The sequence below is a fragment of the Sinohyriopsis cumingii genome, chromosome 1 (genome assembly GCF_028554795.1).
Source record: "Sinohyriopsis cumingii isolate HCF-2022 chromosome 1, ASM2855479v2, whole genome shotgun sequence".
Classification (NCBI taxonomy): Eukaryota; Metazoa; Mollusca; class Bivalvia; order Unionida; family Unionidae; genus Sinohyriopsis; species Sinohyriopsis cumingii.
The window spans coordinates 22,934,424-22,956,491 of record NC_142961.1 but is presented as its reverse complement, the minus strand read 5'-3'; the positions used below and the strand labels follow the sequence as shown (position 1 = coordinate 22,956,491).

The window sequence follows — 22,068 nt, the reverse complement described above, 5'->3', positions numbered from 1 at the left end:
CATTATACGAGAACAAGATTATACGCGAGTGTATGTGGTAAGTGTGTTTGGTCTTTATCTTTTCCTAATTGTTTAAACACACTATAGCCTCAAAACACCAGACAAAATAGGTGTGACAGTTTATCTTCCAGACTTGTCAAAATCCTCTAATTAAATGATTACCCCAGGGTCTGTACTACAGACATTATTTATGTCCCAGTCACTGCATGATTTGTATCACATTGTGTAGCACATGATAACTTTAGAACAAAGTGCATGAAGAATGAATTAAGAAACAACAACAACTAACTTGTATTATCATTCTCCATGACTCATTTGTAGGGTCACAACAACAACTAACTTTTATTATCATTCTCCAGGACTCATTTGTAGGGTCACAACAACAACTAACTTTTATTATCATTCTCTGTGACTCATTTGTAGGGTCCTATTGATAGGGTTTTCAACTAAAGATTTCATTTGTTGTCTTGTTGATCCTCCTCAGTGGATGGTCACATGGATGTGGGTTTTTTAACAAAACACTTCCTTTGATGTCTTGTTGGTACTAAATGAAAATGGTGCTGTTCTGACCTCCAACTGGGTCCCATGTAACCGTCTTGATAGGCGATTAAGGCTGATAAATATTTTTGCCATTTATAATCACAACAAAAATGTCAGTGATTTCCAGGAGAGAAAAAATGCAAGACAGCAATGTAATTCCTCTTCGCAACTGATATAAATATTTTTACATCTATTTCTAATTTCTTACAGAAATTGATGATTGATGAGAAGAAGTGTTACTTCTTTGGACGCAATAAGGAGTTGTGTGATTTCCGAATAGACCATGCTTCATGCTCACGAGTACATACTGCATTGGTCTGGCACAAGCACCTGTCCAGGCCTTTCCTAATAGATCTGGGAAGTAGTAAGTAACCAAAACTCCTGTCTAAGATATAGTCTTAATATAAATGCTGTATAATACGGATTGGTGATTAATTTTCACACTATTGTTTCTGGTTCCCAGTCTGTCTACACTTTCCAATTTGAATCTATATATGTTATATATTAAAAACGGTTGAGGTGTTGAACCATTGGGACAGCCTCTGTCCATTTAACCCACAAACCTAAAAGAACAGGTGTAATTACAAAACAGGTCACGTATTGCCTGGTACAAGGTAGATATGAAAATGTTAAATGGGGAATGTGACATACATCAGTTAAAGGTTACAGGGATCTATATTTGATGATTTAGTAATTTGTGATTGGCTCATTTTCTCTTGGCTACTGTTTATGTTTAGGTCATTTTCTTAGACACTGCTGCTCAAAATCCATGGTTCAGAAGCCCCCCCCCCCCCCCCGAATTTATGAAGGTTAGTACCCCGTGAATAACAATGAATTGGAGTATTTGTAGTTTGAAACTCAGCCATGCCATTGTTGACTGGTTTCTTTTGTGTGGAAGCATCATTTTGTAGAATTTTTTTTAACTTTGCTTCAGCTCATGGTACATATATTGGGCACATTCGGTTGGAATCAAAGAAACCACAGCATGTTCCCATTGACAGTGAAATTCATTTTGGAGCTTCTTCACGAATTTATGTTATCCGAGAACGACCCCAACCACTGGGACCAGGCGCAGATGAGAAGGAAAAACGGGATGATCTGGATGGAAGCTTACTTGGATTGCCAGAGACAGAGACAGAATTAGATGTAACTGAATTTTATGTTCTTAACAGTTTTACATTATTTCAGTTAAGTATCTTAAGCAATAATTCCTTCTCTCCTCTTTATAAAATGTTTGGACTTTACATTTATTTTCAGTTTTCAGTCAATGCTCATTTGTGCAACTGTTCATGTGTGTCAGCAAATGATACCTTTACAATAGAACATGTGAAGCCTAGGCCTGAATTAAGAAGATCAGTCCTTAATTATGAAGCCTAGGCCTGAATTAAAAAGCTCAATCTTTAATTATGAAGCCTAGGCCTGAATAAAGAAGATCAGTCCTTAATTATGAAGCCTTGGTCTGAATAAAGAAGATCAGTCCTTAATTATGAAGCCTTTACAATAGAACATGTGAAGCCTAGGCCTGAATTAAGAAGATCAGTCTTTAATTATGAAGCCTAGGCCTGAATTAAGAAGCTCAATCTTTAATTATGAAGCCTAGGCCTGAATAAAGAAGATCAGTCCTTAATTATGAAGCCTTGGTCTGAATAAAGAAGATCAGTCCTTAATTATGAAGCCTTTACAATAGAACATGTGAAGCCTAGGCCTGAATTAAGAAGATCAGTCCTTAATTATGAAGCCTAGGCCTGAATAAAGAAGATCAGTCCTTAATTATGAAGCCTAGGTCTGAATAAAGAAGATCAGTCCTTAATTATGAAGCCTAGGCCTGAATTAAGAAGGTCAGTCCTTCATTATGAAGCCTAGGTCTGAATAAAGAAGATCAGTCCTTAATTATGAAGTCTAGGCCTGAATTAAGAAGCTCAGTCCTTAATTATGAAGCCTAGGTCTGAATAAAGAAGATCAGTCCTTAATTATGAAGCCAAGACCTGAATAAAAAAGCTCAGTCCTTAATTATGAAGCCTAGGTCTGAATAAAGAAGCAAAGTCCTTAATTATGAAGCCTAGGTCTGAATAAAGAAGCTCAGTCCATTAATTGTGAAACCTAGGCCTGAATTAAGAAGCTCAGTCCTTAATTATGAAGCTTAGGCCTGAATAAAGAAGCTCAGTCCTTAATTATGAAGCCTAGGTCTGAATAAAGAAGCTCAGTCCTTAATTATGAAGCCTAGGCCTGAATTAAGAAGCTCAGTCCTTAATTATGAAGCCTAGGCCTGAATTAAGAAGCTCAGTCCTTAATTATGAAGCCTAGGTCTGAATAAAGAAGATCAGTCCTTAATTATGAAGCCTAGGCCTGAATTAAGAAGCTCAGTCCTTAATTATGAAGCCTAGGCCTGAATTAAGAAGCTCAGTCCTTAATTATGAAGCCTAGGTCTGAATAAAGAAGATCAGTCCTTAATTATGAAGCCTAGGCCTGAATTAAGAAGCTCAGTCCTTAATTATGAAGCCTAGGCCTGAATTAAGAAGCTCAGTCCTTAATTATGAAGCCTAAACCTCAATTAAGAAAAAAGGATGCTAGATATAGCAATAAACTTCACTTATCATCTTCCGCGACTTATTTGGAGACCTGACCAAATAAAACTTCACCATCTGACTTTACTGGAAATGTCCATACGGTGTTATGTATTTTTGAGGTAGTATATCAGTTTGTTATTACCGTATATACTCATTTATAAGACAAGTCCAACTGCAAACTCCACAAACCAAGAACTTCCATTGCATAATGCACTGGCAGATCTGGGTCTGTGCAGTTTGTTAGAGTAAATAATACAGACAAACAGCATAGAACCTGATGTGCATGTGAAGTATGCTATGGCAGATCAGGAGCTTTGTTTGTTTGTAGTTTGACTTGAATTCTAAGCGAGTATATAAGGTAATTAATATTTAATTTTTAAAAACAATACTTAATTTTTAAAACCAGTAGAGTAGAATAAAATAATATTGGGTGAAATTCTTTGGGTTTTGGAAAGAAAAAAATGATGTTTTGTAAACTAGTTTATAAGGAAATCAGTTGGTCAGGGAAATTATAATACTAACACTAAACCAGCAGGAAATCCAGAACTGAAAATAACACATTTTCCAGTATATTTAATAATTAGGTATATCATTTTTGTCTCACAACTTGTATATCTACGTTGAACGTTTTTTTTTTGGAGGGGGGAGGGCGTTGTATCAGGGCAAACACAAGTTGCTTACATGAATTTGTTGTTTCATGCCCAGTAAGTGCATGCACATTTATAAGGTGGGGATCTGAACAGTTTCCAAATTCTTTGTTTGGGTGTGGGTGGGTAAGGATAGACCCAGGAACCAATGTCAGTTGCATATGTGAATTCATTGTTTGGGTGTGGGTGGGTAAGGATAGACCCAGGAACCAGTGTCAGTTGCATATGTGAATTCATTGTTTGGGTGTGGGTGGGTAAGGATAGACCCAGGAACCAATGTCAGTTGCATATGTGAATTCTTTGTTTGGGTGTGGGTGAGTAAGGACAGACCCAGGAACCAATGTCAGTTGCATATGTGAATTCTTTGTTTGGGTGTGGGTGGGTAAGGATAGACCCAGGAACCAATGTCAGTTGCATATGTGAATTCATTGTTTGGTTGTGGGTGGGTAAGGACAGACCCAGGAACCAATGTCAGTTGCATATGTGAATTCTTTGTTTGGGTGTGGGTGAGTAAGGACAGACCCAGGAACCAATGTCAGTTGCATATGTGAATTCTTTGTTTGGGTGTGGGTGGGTAAGGACAGACCCAAGAACCAATGTCAGTTGGATATTTGAATTCTTTTATTACACATCTGAAACATTCTTTCCATGATTGTCATCTTTCCATATAGAAAACTTCATATAAATATTTGTGGAAGTAATTACCTGTATTTACTTGTTCACCTTTAACTCCTCCCAGGAGCCCAAAAGGAGGGGTCAGCTAGTAACCAAATATATTTTACAACACTTTGCATAACAGGGAAACAGTTTCAACCATCTTTCTAGAGATTTATCTTAAACTGCTGGAAGAGTTAGCAAGATGGACACATGGTTGTCATCAAATTATATTGCCAACACATTTCAGAATGTATAGGTTTCACATAACTGCCAACCCTAATTATTTTGGCATGAATTTCGTGACTATTTCAGTGATTCTTGGATTCATACCACATGCAAAAAAATCACGAATTCTCCAATTCTCAATTATTTTAAATCTTTAACAAAATAACCGATTTCCTGTTAAGTGCTAGTCGTGATATCAGTAGTTGCCAAAATGGTACGGTACTGCCATTCACAGTATTAGTAGAACTATAGTCGATTGATAATGTTGGCCCGGTAGCAATCATTTTAGCGTATTTTAATCTATAGGTATACAAGTAGTTTTAAAAAAACTTTTGAGAGAAACTGGGGCCTAACCGAAATTTTGTTCTGTGAATGCACCACCAACACTGATTTAAATTACCATTCAGCATCGTATCTTGAAAATGTCTTTACCACCAAGGAAAAAGAAATTTATTGCACAAAATGTGAAATTTAGTTTGGAATATACCAAAATTGGCCATGCATTCAGCCATCAAACACCGATATACATCATGCTTTTTTGCACACAGTGTGCCACAACTTTTAGCATTCGGCACGGGGGCAGAGACGATGTGAGGAAGCACACTGGTAGCAAAAAGCACACGGAGGTTGGGAAAATTAAGAACTTGCAACAGATTTCAGCTCTGGAATATTTTAAGCCATCAACGGAAGACCTGAAAGATACCAATGCTGAAGCATTGTGTGTGACTTTTCTTGTTGAAGATAACCTACCTTTATCAGCTGGAGACCATGCTAAACATTTGTTCTGACAAATATTCCCATACTTGAAGATTGCTTCATGAATTCATGTCAAAATTCACTCATTTTTATCCCTATTTTCACTAATTGCGCGTCTGGAGGGTTGGCAGCTATGGTTTCATAATGAGCATGTTCTTTGTAGTTTATGACTTTTTAAAACAACTGTCTCACCATGGAAACATATAGACTATCCAGTTTAGTGCATTTATATTTGGGAGACTAAAATTAGCAATGTTAATTACATTCCTTGAAAATCCCTAAAATTAGCAATGTTAATTACATTCCTTGAAAATCCCTAAAATTAGCAATGTTAATTACATTCCTTGAAAATCCCTAAAATTAGCAATGTTAATTACATTCCTTGAAAATCCCTAAAATTAGCAATGTTAATTATATTCCTTGAAAATCCCTTGTAGGATGAATACAATCTATGCAGGACAAGTGAAAGCTCCAAGTGATGATGAAAATGCCTACCATTTAGTGTGTGAACATCTCATGTGTTGCAGATTCTGATATAAGATTTTCCAACTAAATTGTTTCCTGGTCTTTTTTGATAGAAATGCTGTCACCAATATATGATACATGTCAGAAAACATTCATGGTTATCGTCTGGAATAAAATAGGAACATTTTGATTTGCATTAAGGTCAACTGTAGCATGAAACACTTAAAAGTAAAATGAGAGGTTGTAAAAATCACTATAAATTGTGTTTATTTGACGACATATCTGTAGTTGCTTGGGACAAAACTGATATGCTGCCATTATGTTGACCCATTGTTTAACACTGACCTAATAGAATCAAAGTTTCAAACCCATTTGAAAATTGTCTAAACCTCCCTTTTCTCTCTGCTCCCATTTTACAAGATCTATAACATCAAATTCATTACAGTATTTTCTGCTCGTTTTAGAAAACCCATAACATCAAATTCATTACAATATTTTCTGCTCGTTTTACAAAACCCATAACATCAAATTCATTACAATATTTTCTGCTCGTTTTACAAAACCCATAACATCAAATTCATTACAATATTTTCTCCTCATGTTTTACAAAACCCATAACACCAAATTCATTACAGTATTTTCTGCTCATTTTACGGAACCCATAACATAAAAATTCATTACAATATTTTCTCCTCATGTTTTACAAAACCCATAACATCAAATTCATTACAGTATTTTCTGCTCTTGTTTTACAAAACCCATAACACCAAATTCATTACAGTATTTTCTGCTCATGTTTTACAAAACCCATAACATCAAATTCATTACAGTATTTTCTGCTCATGTTTTACAAAACCCATAACATAAAATTCATTACAGTATTTTCTCCTCATGTTTTACAAAACCCATAACATCAAATTCATTACAGTATTTTCTACTCTTGTTTTTCAAAACCCATAACACCAAATTCATTACACTATTTTCTGCTCATGTTTTACAAAACCCATAACATCAAATTCATTACAGTATTTTCTGTTCCTGTTTTACAAAACCCATAACATCAAATTCATTACAGTATTTGCTCTTGTTTTACAAAACCCATAACATCAAATTCATTACAATATTTTCTGCTCATGTTTTACAAAACCCATAACTTCAAATTCATTACACTATTTTCTGCTCATGTTTTACAGAACCCATAACATCAAATTCATTACAGTATTTTCTGCTCATGTCTTACAAAACATTACAAGATTTTTTAAAGTCTTCATAAGCAGAATGTTTCTTTGTTGCAACAGTAAGTTCATTTTGAGTGTTTGAATGGCCTATGCCTTGACTCTGTTGCATCTTACTCAATTTCTTTTCACATTTCTCCATAGTACAACTCTCACACAAAGGGGTCCAAAAACATTTACCACACTATAAGCAAGGGCACGAGTTATCGAGGGAACTCCATAACAATATAAAATGATACCATCCTCGATGAATATAGGAAAAACCGCGAAAGGGGAGGAGTGAACGGGTCTGTTTAATGGCTGAATACTCGTTTAAAGTCACATTGGAAATAGTTGTCAATAAAGCGCTTTTTCTAACCAAGTTATTTGTTTTTATGTAAAAATGACCTTTATTTTCAAGATGCCCAACCACTGAGAGATTATTATAATATTCCAACTGGTTTGAACAACTGTCATGTGTATGCAAAAACATTGTGTATTAAATCACTGCTATATGTTGTTGTTGAGTAGTCTGGTTCCCTGATCCGTATGCTGTTTTCCTGTCTACAGTAGTGAAATGCAACGCAAGGAGCATACTAATCAGGGAACCAATTGATTCAAATTCACATTCAAACAAGATTCCTTTTTAAAAATTAAAAAAAAACCCACAAAAAAACAAACATTTAGTTTGTGAAACAGCCATCATTATCAAAAATAATATTTGTTTTTATTAATGCATTGATCTGATGCACTGATTTCATTGCAGATAATAGTGAAACTTCTCATCTGTGAGGAAATCTCCAAGTGCCAATTCAATAATTACACGTTAACTACAAACTCTGAAACTAGCTTATCATTAATAAAACATATCTGTGAAACAAAATTTTATATCATCAAGTATTCATTTTGTTTGAATTGTTTTGCTGTCTTTGATCACAGTTGTGAATGAGTAATCACATTTAAGGTAGTTAAATTGTATTACATTAACAAACACAAAAATTTAACAGTGTTCAGTAACCTGGCACTCGACCAGGCCACCAGCTCTTAAGCAGGTTGGATTTGCATGCCTTTTAGATTTTCATTTATTCCACCCCCTTTATTTGATACAAAAGACTAATTAACATGGTAATACAATGTCTTTTAATTCAGTGCAAGAATACAAAATATACCAATCTGATTGTAACAAATACTTATGCATATTAGGTATCAAAACATCGCCGACACTTAGGTTCTCACAGAAATGCTTGCGGTCATAGCTGTTATGGTAGATTGACACATTTCAAGTTTAAATACAACATTGCACATTGTATTTATGATCATTACACTTAAACCAAACTAAAAGTGATAACTAAAACACACATTTCACTTGATTTAAAAAAAAAATATTTAATTGGTATTTATTTATTATAGTGCTTCCTCAAGTAAGCGTTAGCGCAATTTTCATTGTTCGAAATTTCATTACATACTGTTATTTACAGTGTACCAAGAATGTAGTTTGGAAAGAAATTTTAACAAAATACATTTCCTCTTATTAAAAGTTGATAATTTCATAATGTTGATTAAAATTTCCAGGTCATATCAACCATTTTCAATGATGAAACGAGCAATATCTCAAGGTTTCATTTACCAATTTTGATCACAATTTCTTCATGTTCAACAAATAGGGGTCAAATTATTGGTACTTTCTAGTTTTAAAGAAATGGGATCCATGACTAACCCTGCATTATTAGTGGGTTTGCGATTTATCAGGGCGTGAGTTTTCGAGAGAATCGGGTATCAAGTAACACACTTTAAGTCACACTGTTTTTCTTTTGTTTTTTGTTGTTGTCAGATTCCATTTTATGTTTTTATGTCACATTCCACATTGCTGAGAAGACAGTTTTCTGTGTACACCACAGGCACTTTTAAAAATGTGTTTGGTTGGTTGCATTTTTATTAACATGCTTCAGATTGTTGAACTGGAAGAAATACAAAAAAACATTTAGCCATCAATAATGAACTTGTACTTTACAATTTTTCTTTTTGTTCAGTGTTTTTGTCACATTTAAAAAGAGTCATACTGGTCCCATGAATTCTGTTTGACTGTGGTATTTGTTGTGAACAGCATTGTGGAAATAACAGAAAGTCTGAAAGTTAAATAAAACCCTGCAAACTCTGATGGTCAAAATGTGCACTTCTAGACTTCAATTTTCAGGGTTGTTGAACATTCCAATTCTTTGTCCCCGTGTCTTGGTAGCAATATGTTGAAGAAATTGTGAGCTGAACAAGAAGTGTTTTGTAGAAAATTGATTGAGACTGCAGTATATTAGTTGGCTTAGCAATGCTTATGCCAGTGCACTGTCATGTTTGCTTTAGTCGGAATATGCATTGACATGCATGTTTGGTTTAGAATGATGGCTGTTATTGACAGGGATGAATGTGAAATATTAAGCAAAGTGTCCTCACGTAACATATTAACTAGAGACCATACTGGGCTCTCAAATTGGGAAAATGACATTTCTCCCTCAAGGCAGCAAAATAAGAAGTAATGGACAATCTAGGACACTTGACGACTTTCGATTATAATTTCAAAGCAGTGTACAATGAAACTTTGGAAAAATAGACCTTCTCCAATCTGGAATTTTCTATAAATAAATCATTTTAGTTTGGAATGGTTTAGTCATCTTCATATACTTTCCCAATCATATTAATGTTAGGGATGTAAGCCTGCTACCTCCTGAATCCAATCGTACTAAAAAGATAAAAATGTACTAAAAGATAAAAATATATCTATTCTGATTAACTCATATAGACAAAGGCCAATGACTCTTGCCTCTTACCTCATCTTGCCAATTTTAAGCTTCACTCCAGTATAAACCACTATATGAGACACCTGTCAATCCAAGCCAAATCTGTGTTAAATTTTTGACCATCCATATAGCGTTATGGATTTATTTCGATTAATAATCATTTCTAATCAGGTGAAAGATATTTTTTAATTTTGCAAATATTTCATGAAATGTTTCACTTTCTCTTACTCTACATTTTAGACAACATGATAAAACACACTATTGTTGATGCATGTTCTTATTCATGGTTTTGCACATACTGCCTATTAATTGTTCACTGAGTTAGTAACAGGTGTTGTTTTAGTGACCAATTATTATGTTGCATTGTTAATTTATACATTTTTGTTGTTTTGTTTTAGACTGTCATTTCAATAAAACCTGTTGATAAAGTTTTGTACAACAGTTTCAGCAAGGTCAGGGCTAATGGCACAAATTTATCTGAACTGGCCATGCTAAGATCCTGGACAGAATCTGGTTTCCGTCAGGGTGAGGGACTTTGGTCTATTAAAATCAAAATTGGCAAGGTTTGATAGGTCTTTATCATGACTGATATCTGTTTTGCCATGATGCCTGCATACATCATATACCATGGAATGGTAGCCACTGATGGTAATTGGTGCCCATTTTTAATCCTTATTGAGCCATAGAGAAAATAAAGATGGGTAGTTGAGGGATCAAGCACTCACAGTGACGATTTTAATGACTCAACAATAATGTCTGAAAACACACCACTTTCCCTCATAAACCTCATGGCCTTGCTGAAACTGTTGTACAAAACCAGTTTCCTGCTGGCATTAGCTTCAGCATGCAGGGTGAGTGACTTACAAGCCTGTTTACTCGACTGGAATTATCTTAGTTCAGATCATATGGTTCTGTGATCCTCAAGATATAACTAGGCTTTGAAGTCAAGAACTGGTCACCATCATTGGACACTCAGAGAGTCATCATATATTCCCTCTCTGTAGATAAGTAAAGAGCAGTGGCCATGCAAGATCCTGTCCACTCCCTCATGCACACAGAGACAAGGCATGGCAACTGCAAATGACTGCTTCTCCCTATGAAGGCAGGAAAGCAGGATATCACATCCTGTCTGCAAGGCTTAAGTGGGGCATACTCTGACATATAATGATCAGAGGTGCCTTAAGAAATTGGATTGATCTCTGTGAGTCTCATGTTTTAATCCGAGACATAGAAGCTGTTGGCTGACATGAAGAGTGAACCTTCTTAAGCTTTTATCTCATGGTTTAGACAAAACCTGTATCTGTTGGGTCCTGTTGCTGCAGCCTAGAGATGACCACCAGACCCATTTAAGCAAATATGCATTTACCAGTGAATTTTGTTGGTAGGAGGATTTCAGTAACCTGATAGAATGGTCATGGTTCAAATGCTATGCTATGTTGCTTTAAGTAGGAGAGCAGGATATTATTCACATAGGGAATCTAATCTCCCCTAGAAGAATACCTGTGATATAGGTAGGATGCTCAGTATTCCCTCCTAATTACCTTTTCTAATGTTAATGTGGTCTGGCAACATATTCAAAGGAGAGAGCAGATTTTTAAGTAAATTATGTTTCTCCAAGAATACGTACCTGATCATATTGCTTAAAAACCGTCCCAGCAACTCTGCAATGTGAGCATCCTTGTTGGTAAATTGCTCAGCTAAAAACCTGGTGGTGGCATGGGGAGTTGATGAGCAAGAGTTATTACCCTTTGTTTACATGAGTTAGAAAAGGTAATTTTTATATTTTTAGTAGGGCTGGATTCAGGAGGTGGCAGGCTTATATCCCCTAATTTTAATATGATTGGGTAAGTATTCTTCGAGAAACATAATTTACTTAAATACATGCTTTCTTATAAATTCTTTCTTTTTACAACAATAAATCATAACCTCTGAATTCTGGATACTGGAAACATTCTTGGAACCATTCTTGTAAGTTTAATGTTAAATCTACCTCTGAAAACTGGATGTGTTTACCATGCTTCCTGTAAAAATCACATGCTGTCATGTGTCAACCTATTATTCTGATAACTGACAAGTAATGTACAGTATGGCATGTTGATTTCAGTGTAACATTTAAGTATTTGTGCTTGATTGATCTGTCAAATGAAGCCATTTTGGTACAGTTGTAAAATTAATGAGTTTAAAACTTATTGTTTATGAGTTGAAACCTTCGCCAAAAAAACCCAGTTAACAATCAGTTACAGATGTACTATTAAATTCAGTTACTTTCTTGTTACAGAGATCATAATTGAGTTGTTCAGAGGTAATCATGATTACTCAAAATTATTTTAAAATTACATTTTTTGCATCAAGGTCCTGCATACATGTTGACTGTTGGTGAGGAGAACAAGGTCAGAGTTGAGTACTTGTGATCTCACAGATGTTGGTGCAAGTGAACCTATGGAAGATAATCTTGATGAATGTTGTTGTTTTTAGGTTTAAAGCATTTTTCAGCACAAGATAGGCTATACATGGTGGCCAGTATAAATGTTGGATGAAGAACCCAGGAAACCCTCGAAAGAACCACTGACCCACGAGAAGCTACTGGCATGCTTTCTCACATACCCACATTGGCCGAACTCGAGATTCAAACTCAAGCAGACAGAGATGAGATGGCGATGATCTGTAACAATGAGCACTTTAGACCATTCGGGGACCCCCCTGATGAATGTTGACAAAATCTTATTGTAATGGTAATGTTGAAAGAGCATGTGTTGAAAGTACTGAGATTGGGAAGGATTTAAATGTAATTGAAAATCTTACAGGAAGTCATATATCTCACCAGGATGTGTTGTCTTGAGCAACATTAGAACATTATCTCCAGCAGAAGTTAGAAACAATGACAGACAACATTTGATTACTATTTCAAAAGACAATCACTTGTGTGAATACTTTCTTAAATAGGCCATACATGTAATACTAATTCCTGTTTCTCCATTAGATTGTGTTGTTATATTTACATATTATACAATTTTTGGGGACTTTAATAACATATTATGACCCGGATTTGCTAATAACTGATGTTTAGGTATGATAAGCATCATTTCAATGGAGCTTTTTCCCAATTCCATGCCTGTTTAATCTACATAACAACATTGCAGCTTCCCAAACTCAGTCTCATCAGAGCACATTCTCAGCTATAGTCAGCAATACTGGGAGGCATGAATACAACTTTCCTGCTAATTCATGATGAAGTTTTTCACCAAAAAGTGACTTTTTGTTGTTCTGTAATGCTCATGCAGCTGTGGATAGCATAGACCCAGATCTGCTGGATTTTACTTAGGTCTGCTGTGTTAATTTTAATAATTATTGTAGATGATCGGCATAGATCGTTATCTACTCAGTTGTACTATTGTAATAATGGTTTCAAAGAGCACAGACCCTGATATTCTGTTGTTGTTGTTGTAGTAGGGTTTAACGCCATTTTTCAGCACACGATAGGCTATACATGGTGGCCAGTATCAGTGGTGGAGGAAGAACCCGGGAAAACCCCGGAAAGAACCAACAACCTGCAAGAAGCTACTGGCAAGCTTTCTCACATAGCCACATTAGCCGAATCTGAGATTCAAACCCACGCAGACAGAGGTGAGATGGCAGTGATCCGTAATGGAGAGCACTTTCGGCCACTCAGGGCCCCTGATTTTCTGTTGCAGTATGTTAAGGTGAGCACCTTAGACCGCTCAGACAGTTGGGGACCCCTTTAAAAGTCAGAATAGCTTTCAATGTCATCAGTCATTAGATTGTTGTTTTATAAGTGTAATATAAAATGGCACTTAATAGATTGTTGTCATTGTAAGTATAAATAAAATGGCACTTAAATATCCAGACTAAAGCATGTTAAATGACCAGAGTGAGATCATTAGAAAGGATGAAAATAATTATTATTATTATTAAATACCTTGATTACAAAAACAAAGTGATCAGAATAGAGAGGTCCAGTTGTCAATCACCCTCAGAGCATAAATAATAGTAATAGCTATTTCCAAAATATTGCTGTATTTCAGTTTGCAGTAAGGCTTGATTTTAAAATATATTATGAAAACCTGTTTAACCTAGAGAAATGAGCCATTTGTAAAAATATAAGATTTATTTTTCCCTGATCAAATGAAGCATTCCTTAGAATGCATACATGCCGTATTGCAACAAATCTCCATTAAATTGCTCTTTGTCCATCAGTACACTGTATGTACATGATGTCACAAGATGTAAGTCAGCTATACTCTGTAGGTTTTGTCTCTGCTATAGTTGTAAGGAGATAAATTTGAGTCGGGCATAAGTAGACATTTTATGTGTTGCATATATTTCAAAAAAGAGCATGACACAATAACTTTCACAGTTAAAATGATTCTCAACTTTTATTATTAATGTACGCTTAAGTTTTATTTATATTCAAATGAAAGTGTGCAAACTTTTTCACATATCCTTTCTTCAGTTTTTTGTATTTAAATTGATCCAAGTATTCTATTTTGTGAAAACATAATATGAATATTAGAATCTTCCTTCCAGAATCTGACAGAATTTAACACAGCTCACAACAGAAGAATAGCTGCAGTGTCAGATGAGTCAGGGAACCCCTTGAAAAGGAAACACAAAACTGTACGTGTTACCTTTGGTGAGGAAGAAGAGGTTATAAATCCAGGTAAGATGGCATTTTTCAGTAAGGGAGACTTGTATTCTCTTTATTATTATTGTTTGAGTAGTTTGGTGAAAATATTTCTGTAGACAGGTGACAGCCATTAGAAAGACCTATGGTAAGTTGTATTATTGATTTTAGAATTAAGTTTTGAATCCAGATTCCCTGGTTGTGTAAACTCACATTTGTTTCATGTCCAAGCTGTTCATGTAATTTGTGTTTTAATTTTCTCACAAGAAAAGTTCATGGCATAAAAATGTTTATCTGGCCTTTCTTGACATGGTATAATTATCATAGTAAAGATCATGATACTTGGCATAAGAAATAAGAAATATGTGCACCACATTTTTGTTCAACATATTATGTGTGCTGAGCCCAGGCACTACTAGAATAATGAGGGCTACCTTGTGTTAAAGTCAGGTTATCAGCTAGGCGAACACTTGCTACAAGGGTTTCATAGGAATTCAGCACTGAGAACCTTGTTTGGAGTCCCACTGCTAATGTATATGGCACTTATGACAAAAAGGAGTCCCAAGCACATTATAACATTATTTTGGATAGAGACCCTCCCAATGGTTGCCAAGAAAAACCTTGTAATATAATAGATTTTTATACATTTTATTTTGAACGTATTTGTAATTTTGGAGACAAAGGTGAACTGGAGATTGACTTCTAAAAGTGGATGGGTGGGTGAATTTAATTTGCGCATTTGAGTTTTGATCTTAAATTCCCATTGAATTGTGTATATGTGTGTGTGTGTGTGTGTGTGTATATATATATATATATATATATATATATATATATATATATATATATATAATTGCGGGGCCCCGAGTGGCTGAGTGGTCTAAAGCGCTCTCTGTTCCGGATCACTGCCATCTCACCTCTGTCTGTGTGGGTTCGAGTCCAAGGCTCGGCTAGCGTGGGTACGTGGGAAAGCCTGCCAGTAGCTTCTCGTGGGTCGGTGGTTCTTCCCTGGGTTTTCCAGGGTTCTTCCTCCACCAGTTATACTGGCCGCCATGTATAGCCTATCTTGTGCTGAAAATGGCGTTAAACCCTAGAACAACAACAACAACAATATAATTGCAATTTTTATGAATTGACCACATTTTCTGCAATTTGATTGGATGTAAATGGTCACGTGATACTGATATGGAAATTTTTTACACATTGACAAATTCTGCTGATTACTTTTGGTTCTCTGTTTCCAGGTCATTTTATGTGAAGTTTCATCTATATCAATACCTTGCATCATAATAACAACAACAAGCTCCCTCCCACACACCACTGATTTCCTATCAAAATTTACAAGCCCCAGATTAAAATTGCCCATTAGAAGTTAAAACAATGTTCTTGCACAGACCTTCCTTCCCTCTAATACTCTCTCCTTTTGCAGAAGAGGGCATTTGGCAGGCTTTACAAGCATATCTTCAGAATTTATTGCATTTTGCATCTTTAACATGTTTCAGCAACTGTAAGGTCAGGGTCATATCACGAGTTGGGGATCTCACTAAAATTGACATGCTTACTTTTGAAAGATCAAAATGCACAGAATGCAAGAACAGTGGATGCTATAACTACACTGGTTATATGCAAGCATATTGTTAAAATAGGAATAACCTGGTTTGAACTGCACAACCATTTTCTTTATATATAAAAAAAATGATAACAATCTCTTTAGAAAACTGCCATGACCCACTCTGACACTCTACCATGTATTACTACATAAAAACGACCACTCTTGGCTAATGATGTGGCTGTGTATTCTGTCGCAGAAAAGAGGATAATGAAAGAAAACTTCAAGCTACCTAAAAGCGAATGCTTTGTTAATGAAATCTGCTGCTGTTATAACAGAAAGAATGTAAATTAGAATTATAAGGATTAAATGATCATGGTTGGCTATTTATCAATGTGTAAATTGTTACCTAATCACTCACAAAATGAACATAAATTCCTTTGGACTTTATTTACTTAGTGAGTGATTAGGTAAAATTTACATATCTATAAATACCCAACCATGATCATTTAATCCTATAATATAAATATGGTTGGTTATCATTGTTTGCCCCTATGTGTTCACAGAGTTATGTTGCATCTTTTGTTAATTTTGTCTGTTTTCTTTTTCCAGAGGATATAGATCCCTCAATAGGAAGGTTCAGAAACCTTGTACAAACACATGTAATACCAAAGAAGGTAATCATGCCTTTTCATTACTTTATATGTACAAGTGGGGTTTATTTTGTTTGATCAAATGATAAAATATTACCAGATTTGTCCTTGTTTCTGTGTGTTCCAGTTAATGTTTCTAGGTTGTATTTTTGTTGTTGTTGTAAAGGTTGATGAAACAAAATTTTGTTCTCAGCCTTGTTTTGCAGAATGCAGAGAATTTGGTATTTCATTTCTACCTTTTTGTTTAATGTTGATTCTTCATACTAATTTCCCAGTGTTAAACTTGAAGGCTGTGCACAAAGACACTGACAAAACTTTGCACATTAGTGCCCCACAACAAGATATGCAAGCCCTTGCAGCTTGACTGTCTGATGACTTGTAACCACCATACCTCTGCAACCCTTGCACATAACTGGATGCTGTTTGGTGAATGCTTGATATATGGGCCTATTTTTTCTGTTCTGGTCAAATTTTCATTGAGTTTTTGCACTTCTGTGATCATTAAAATTCTCCACTACAACCATTCAACTTATTCTGATGAAATCTAGTGTGTTTCTTATCTCAGGTTTGTGGTTTTTTTTATCTTTTAGAACAGTCATGGCCACTGATTTCCAGTCTTGGTTTCTGTAGCATTGCATGCAAAGATTGCTGGATTTTTATATATAAAAAGTGACCTGCTGCTTTGTATTGATGAAACCTTGAATACGTTGGAATTCCAGCAGTCTGTATCATCATTTGGATGAGTTACGACTACTGAATAACGAGCTATATTGATAAACACAGGTTCCTCTGTTTAAGGTACTGCCTAATAAATTGTACTGTATATACTTGCTTATAAGTCAAAATGCAAACAACATAGAGCCTGATCTGCATTTGCATAATGCTCTGGCAGGTCAGAGTCTATGTTTTTTGTTCATGTCTTTACCTTGAACAAAGTGCATAGATGCAGATCTGACGGTGCATTTTGCGACAGCAGATATGGGCCTATGCAGTTTGCCGGTGGATTTGACTTATAAGTGAGTATATATGGTAGTTAGAAAGGCCATTAGCAGTGCATCTGTTGCTAATATCTCTTGTATATCGTTGCTATGTTATCTCATTTAGGTTTCTATTTTAAGGTCACTGATCAGCATTTTCAATTTTTCGTTTTCGTCCTTTGACTATAAATCTTTTTGAAATAGAGGTATTAAGCTCAGTACAATGTTGTATTATATGTGCTTGAAAATGTATTACATTTGGGGTCAAGGTAATGGCAATGGATCATATTTACAGACTTTTTTTATGCCGCTATAAGGCAGTTATGTTATGATGACCATCTGCCTATTTCAGATTTTGTTTGCGCACAATAATTTGAGTTGTCCATCATCGATAGTTACCAGATTTTTGTGGATGGCTTACATTTAGGGTAAAACAAGAAAGCTATCGATTTTTGTTTAAAAAGTTTAAAATCTGTGGTCACTAACTGAACATAGTATCTGAAATTTGCATCCTTCTGGGACATGTCTGAAAAAGACATCATATCATACCCTCTGCATCACACAGATACTGTAACACATAGGCATATAAACAGATAGAGACATTACTTTCAATGCATTTATTTATACTTGGCATTCATTGTTGCAGGGATTAATTTGAAATGTGTGGATCACATAGTAAATGTTTGGAATAATCTGTTTTCTTGATTTGTAAAATCTTGTCAAAGTATAAATTTTGTTTTTATCTAATTCTTATGTGTGAGAATGTGATCATAATTTCTTCATCTTTTCAGAAACTAAAGTTAGAACATGGAATTCAACCAAGCGGTTCAATGACAGAAAATATAACAAAACGATTACAAAGTTTCTCATACTCCACACACAGTTTATATGGAGATATGCCAGGTTCTGCACATCTTCAGGCATCTAGTGCCTTCAGTATTGCATCAAAATTAGGATTACCGGTGCCAAACTTGGCACCAAATGTTGAAGAGGGGGAGCTAGTGACAGTTCCAAAAAACATCCCCACCCCCAGTGTGGTCTTCACTGTGGAGGATTCTGCAAAGGAACCAGTCAAGAAAAAGTATGCCAAGGAGGCGTGGCCAGGGAAGAAACCTACACATTCATTCTTGGTTTAACAGTGGACACACCAATGTGGCATATTTGTGTTTCATGTCATTTCAAATGCATCCTTCATTGTTTTAAACTTCCATATACATTTAGAATGTATATCAAGGTATGGATAGATAGATGAACATTGATATTTTATATGAGTTGTACTTGATTAACATATGTTTTTCATAAAATTTACTTTTAATCATAAATGTCATTGTAAATTTGACATTAAAATATTTGACACCTCATCTTTGTTGTCCATCATTTGAATAAATCTGCCATTGTATAAATTATATTTCAGGATTCACTATGTCAAGATGATTTCCTTGTTAACTACTTGTGGTTTTGTTATGTCCTACTCCGTGTTCAGGTTCCTGTGCATAGAATGACAAAAAATAAAGTGGCCATTTTTGTGAATGAAATAAACCATTCATTTACATTAATTCAGAATTTGTATACATCTCGTTTTTTATAACCTTAATTTTCAATGTTCATGTTTGCGTGATGGCATGAATGCACATATGCATACATCGGTAATGTGTCTCTCCTCCAGTAAAAGTAGAGATACAAGTTTTAGTCTGCAAAATCATTAGCAATAGGAATATTTCCTAAATTTTCATGAACCAGTATCATCAGCTCGTATTATACATCTCCTTTGCCGTAATGTTGTACTGTCATACTCATTCAAACCTGTTTTATATACACAGACGCGCACACACACAGGGGATGAAAACTTTTCTCAAAGCCTTTGAGACAAGAACCTAAGTTCTGCTTCAAATGGTCATTGTCTTTCCATGGTTCCTCTCTTATGGTTTAAAAAATGTGTCAGTGACAGTTGTAAGTCAGGTTGTTGGACTACCCTTTATTTTGACAGATTTTTATATTCCAGCTGCAATAGCAGAATGCAGAAGGGAGCATAACGTTCTGCTGCACTTTATGTACATCATTATATCCTTCCCTAATTGATTTTAGAACAATAGCACAAAATCTATTTAGTTAAGAGCAATGAAGTTTGACATACTTTATCATGGTGATATGTTGATGCCTTAATTAAGCTATCAGACCATTTTTAAATTTTCTACACATTTTGTATAATTTGACTAACTTTTTTTAACAAAACCCTGTCTGCAAGATTGAGCAAAAACCACATTTCATGGACAACTTCAGTTTAGTAGGTATGGTTTTATTAATATGTAAATGACTTAATTAGATTTGTAGGGCATTACAGCATTACAATTTTAAAAAACATTTTTCATCTTTATGGACATGGGCTATCATGGTAGCAACCTTGACGGCACAGTGAGACAGAAAACCAAATGAATTGGCAAGTTTTCAGTTTTCAACACATTTTAAGACTTAAACTTTCAGGCCATTGAAGCAATCTTTTAAAATGCACTTTTTTTAAACTTTCATTTAAAACAATTAATCATAAAAACCTTGTTAGCAAGATTAAGAAGAATCCACTCGGTGTTGACTAAATGAAATAGCATATCACATTCAGACATTAGATTTTCAGGGTAGTGCAGAAAAATTTCAGTCATTTTTACAATTTAAAAAGAAAATTGAACATGATGACATCTGGTGTTCATGTCTGCATGTATATATAGATAAATTGATTTCTTTTATTACAGCACTTTGTCAGATTTTTTCTAATATTTTTAATGTTTTGGATATAAACTATTTTAGTCTGCAGTGAGGTCATACGTGTATTAAAGTTTTGTTTTGGTTTTTTAATCATTGTAAAACAAGTCAGTTATTTAGTTTAGAGGCAGCTGGAGTAAACTGCTGTGTCCAAGGACACATCACAATAACCAGCCTTGGCTTAATTGATAAATGGATTCGAATACCACACCCTTTTGGTTGCAAGTCCAGCACACTGACCTTTTGCACTGCCATGGCTCCTGCCTCCATTCATTGCCTTTCTTGCCATGCAGGGGAGTTCATCAAACTGTATTCTACATTCCCATGCCTGTAAGCAGGAAATGTATAACAAATACATATCTACTTGAAATATTTTCTTTTCTCATGATTTGTTTTCCTTTTTCCCTCTTCTGAAAGCAGATTCCATGAACAAGACATCTTGAATATGAAGGTGTCCTATGGCAATTTTTGTAGCCCTCTCAGACCTTGGGCATGACAAATTTTTGAACTCTAAAATATGGCATGCTAAGTCATTCATATGTCATGTCATATATTTGGGACAAGTGTGTCATTTAGTTCCTTGAGTTTTCATCAGTATATACAGGTACTAACTCCCCCCCCCCACCAAAAAAAAAATTGGTTTAGACACTGTTGTCTTATTTGTGAATTATTAGACAGAAGTAATACATTTCTGGTACTACTGCCATCATCATCAACAATATTATGGTTTCATGTAATAGATTTATCTTATCAGGTATTTCTTTATTCAACTTTGGTGCGATATTGCTACAGACCCAGAAACTGCTGATTTTATGCATTTCATTTTATTTAATTTACACTTGATACATATTTGGAATTCATTTAAGGTATGCATTCTTTTCATATTTGCATTGTATCTATTTCTGTTCAAAGTTTCTGAAATGCATTCTAATTTTGCATTTATTGCTTTCATTCATTGTTTTTCATTTTTAGCTCTATGGGTCATAGACCAAATATCATATCATATCAGCACTACATTTACTTAATGACTTCTTACAGTGTGAGCCGACATCCAATATGTGGCTATCTTGAAAATCTTGTTTATACTACTATTCTTGAATGGAAAGTCATTTTGACATGGGGTTTGCATCAGAAGGGTCCTTATTGTGTCGTTTTGACATGGGGTTTGCATCAGAAGGGTCCTTATTGTGTCGTTTTGACATGGGGTTTGCATCAGAAGGGTCCTTGTTGTGTTGTTTTGACATGGGGTTTGCATCAGAAGGGTCCTTGTTGTGTCATTTTGACATGGGGTTTGCATCAGAAGGGTCCTTATTGTGTCATTTTGACATGGGGTTTGCATCAGAAGGGTCCTTATTGTGTCATTTTGACATGGGGTTTGCATCAGAAGGGTCCTTATTGTGTCATTTTGACATGGGGTTTGCATTCAGAAGGGTCCTTATTGTGTCATTTTGACATGGGGTTTGCATCAGAAGGGTCCTTATTGTGTCATTTTGACATGGGTTTGCATCATAAGGGTCCTTATTGTGTCATTTTGACATGGGGTTTGCATCAGAAGGGTCCTTATTGTGTCATTTTGACATGGGGTTTGCATCATAAGGGTCCTTATTGTGTCATTTTGACATGGGGTTTGCATCAG

General features: G+C 35.2%; 1 protein-coding gene across 2 annotated transcripts in view; it reads left to right on the top strand.

The window, feature by feature from the left end:
* LOC149806549 (nuclear inhibitor of protein phosphatase 1-like) overlaps positions 1 to 19,035 on the top strand; it is a 36,039-nt gene extending 17,004 nt beyond the window's left edge. For both annotated transcript variants that reach the window (XM_089954317.1, XM_089954324.1), the window contains 5 exons: positions 751 to 904; positions 1,475 to 1,686; positions 14,406 to 14,538; positions 16,661 to 16,725; positions 18,470 to 19,035. In XM_089954317.1, coding sequence (XP_089810443.1) covers positions 751 to 904; positions 1,475 to 1,686; positions 14,406 to 14,538; positions 16,661 to 16,725; positions 18,470 to 18,814 — 909 coding nt within the window. In that variant the 3' untranslated portion in view covers positions 18,815 to 19,035. The remainder of the gene's footprint in view (positions 1 to 750; positions 905 to 1,474; positions 1,687 to 14,405; positions 14,539 to 16,660; positions 16,726 to 18,469) is intronic.
* The last annotated feature ends 3,033 nt before the right edge of the window (positions 19,036 to 22,068 follow it).